Source organism: Mastomys coucha, unplaced genomic scaffold (assembly GCF_008632895.1).
Source record: "Mastomys coucha isolate ucsf_1 unplaced genomic scaffold, UCSF_Mcou_1 pScaffold22, whole genome shotgun sequence".
NCBI classification, from domain to species: Eukaryota; Metazoa; Chordata; class Mammalia; order Rodentia; family Muridae; genus Mastomys; species Mastomys coucha.
Genome location: NW_022196905.1, coordinates 100270434 through 100273335, shown reverse-complemented (window position 1 = coordinate 100273335; position 2902 = coordinate 100270434). Strand labels below are relative to the sequence as shown.

The 2902-nt window shown below is 43.3% G+C and overlaps 1 protein-coding gene across 9 annotated transcripts in view; it reads right to left on the bottom strand.

Annotated features, from left to right (window-relative positions):
- The window catches only part of LOC116068068 (BTB/POZ domain-containing protein 8), an 87151-nt gene that overhangs the window by 20783 nt on the left and 63466 nt on the right, over positions 1–2902 (bottom strand). For all 9 annotated transcript variants that reach the window (XM_031337189.1, XM_031337190.1, XM_031337191.1 and 6 more), the window contains one exon: positions 2034–2136. In XM_031337189.1, coding sequence (XP_031193049.1) covers positions 2034–2136 — 103 coding nt within the window. The remainder of the gene's footprint in view (positions 1–2033; positions 2137–2902) is intronic.

Sequence of the window (2902 nt, the reverse complement as noted above, 5' to 3'; positions counted from 1 at the left end):
TATGCACTCTCTGATAAGTGGATATTAGCCCAGAAGATCAGAATACACAAAATACAATTTACAGACCACAAGAAACTCAAGAAGAAGGAAGACCAAAATATGGATACTTCACTTCTTCTTAAAAGAGGGAAGAAAATACCATGGAAGCAGTTGCAGAGACTAACTATGGAGCAGAGACTGAAGGAAGGACAATCCAGAGACTGTTCCATCTGGGAATCCTTCCCATATTCAATCATCAAATCCAGATACTATTGTGGATACCAGCAACTGCTGGCTGACAAGAGCCTGATATGGCTGTCTCCTGAGAGGCTCTGACAGTACCCGACTAATACAGAAGTAGAAGCTCACAGCCATCCATTGGACTGAGTACAGGGTCCCCAATGAAGGATCTAGAGAAAGGACCCAAGGAGCTGAGGGGGTTTGCAGCCCCTTAGGAGGAACAACAATATGAACTAACTAGTACCCTCAGAGCTCCCAGGGAATAAAACCACCAACCAAAGTGTACACATGGTGGGACTCATGGCTCCAGCAGCATGCATATAGCAGGGAATGGCCTAGTCGGTCATCAATGGGAGGAGAGGCCCTTGGCCCTGTGAAGATCTATGCCCTAGTGTAGGGGAATGCCAGGGCCAGTAAGTAGGAGAGGGTAGGGTGTTGAGCAGGGGGAGGGAACAGGGGTTTGTTTTTGTTTTTGTTTTATTTTATTTCTCTTTTTTTCAGAGGGGAAACTGGGGAAGGAGATATCATATGACATGTAAATACAGAAAATATCTAATAAAATAAATAAATTAATAAAAGAAAATTAAGACATCTGACTAGTCATCAGATAAACACTCATGTAGAGGGGTGTAAAGGCTGCATGTGCTATAGCATTGTAAGTTGTAAATATGTCCAGACATGGCTTTCCTTATTCACAATGGGGATCTGCAGCGCAGCTTACTCTTAACAGTCAAACAACCTATCACTTCTACTTCCTCATATTTGGATTTACAAACCAGCCAGAGCAAGGCTGTCTTAGCTGCCAGTTCAATAGAATCTTTGCTGTGTCTACTCCTACTTGGATGCATTCTCTCTGGTGCTAAGATGGCTACATTAGCAGAGCCCAAAGTTGCCCTGAAGGGAGGCAAATTTTTGCTAATGGGTCACCGGGAGCAATTCCGTGTGGGGCCATTCCCAGTTAGCCATCTTGATTTCTGGATACAGAAATTTCGACTACAAGAAAAACAGCACCTTAAATCCAAGGCTGATTTAGGTACACTGTAGCTTAGAAGGCACTGCCTCAGACTGGGCAGGCACTGCCACCTAGCTGACACCATCCTTCATCTGCTACAGGTCCTGCTGTGTTCCATCAGACTAGTAGTTTCAGGATAAAAGGGAAATTCGTGAATTCAGTGGTTTATACAAGCATGAGCCGTCTGTGGGTTCTAATTTCTGTGAGTGAATTTCTTAGTCATTATTGTACTGTGTAGAACACCAAGATGACAGAGTATACACTCATAGATGACAGTTTTAGCAGAAACAGTTAAAGAGGCAAATCCATGTTCAGAGTGAATGCCTATTCTAACACATACAAACGTATCTCTTCCACGAAGGAAGTGGCCTAATGTAGATACACTTGCCACCAGGTGGGCAGCTGAGTCCCTTGGGTACTGTTAAGATGCTCCAGCATGGTATTCTGAATCACCCCGGTGATCTGTTTCCCTGGACTGCTGAACCAACGCACAATCTTCATTTCTGGAACCCTTATATTCATGAACGTCTACCTCATAGCAGGGCAGCCTGTCTGACTGAACCTCAGACTAGTGAGGTAAGCACTGAGAGTGGATTCAGAAGAACAAGATCTTAGGGTGGGGATTTCCAGTTTGGTCCTGAGTTATTGTGACTGTCATCTTGCTTTTACACATTAACATTCGATTTCGGCATTCAATCACTGGGAGTACTGCAGACTGAGTAAACGTTCTGATACACACATAAGCACAGCACTCGTAAATGCTCTGATGCACACATAAACACAGCATTCAGACTATACTCACTAAGGACTGAATCTGCATACTGAGACAAGTTTTCTGAATCTCAGGAGGAACATTTGCAAAGCTTCTTTCCGACCAAAACCTTGCAAAATGGCTTATAATGCAGCTGTTAAAATAAAAATATTCCAAGTTAGAGAAATGAAAATTTTTAAAGTCAGTATTTTTGTTTTCAATAATACAAAAGAGTACAACATACTGTGACTGGCCGTCACTTAATTTTATGGGCTCTAAGATAGACTTAATTATATTCCTTTTCAGAAATGTAGAGGGCATGAGGTCACCATGCTTATAGGTAAACATTGGAGAAATTAGGAATGTTAATCATGCAGGGGCATCTCCTCAGTGGAAGAAATAAAATAGGTTTCCACCCAGAAATCTGGGAGTGAATGTTATTAATGACCTGGTGACCTTTGCTATATCTAAAGCCAGACCTCACCCAAATCCTCCAGACTCTCCTCCCCTAGCTCCCAGGAATAGAGCCCATCCTTAGGGGGATATCACAAACTTTGTAAAAGAGTTTCTAAGCAGCCACAGCTTAAGCTTTAGTGTACACCTAGAATTAGAATGATTGTTGCCTGGAAACTGTTTCCTAATAGTACTGTGTTTAAATCTGTTGACAGTGAACCACCTGGGGCTAGACTTTGATCCAGTCAGGCCTAACCAAGTTTTCATTCTCATCTTTCCAAGGTTTGTGTCCTTGTTGGCCATGATGCTTGCAAGGATCCCCATAGCACACCTGCACCACACCTGCACTCACACACACACCACACCTGCACCACACACACACCACACCTGCACTCACATACACACCTGCACCATACACACACCACACCTGCACCACATACACACCACACCTGCACTCACACACACAC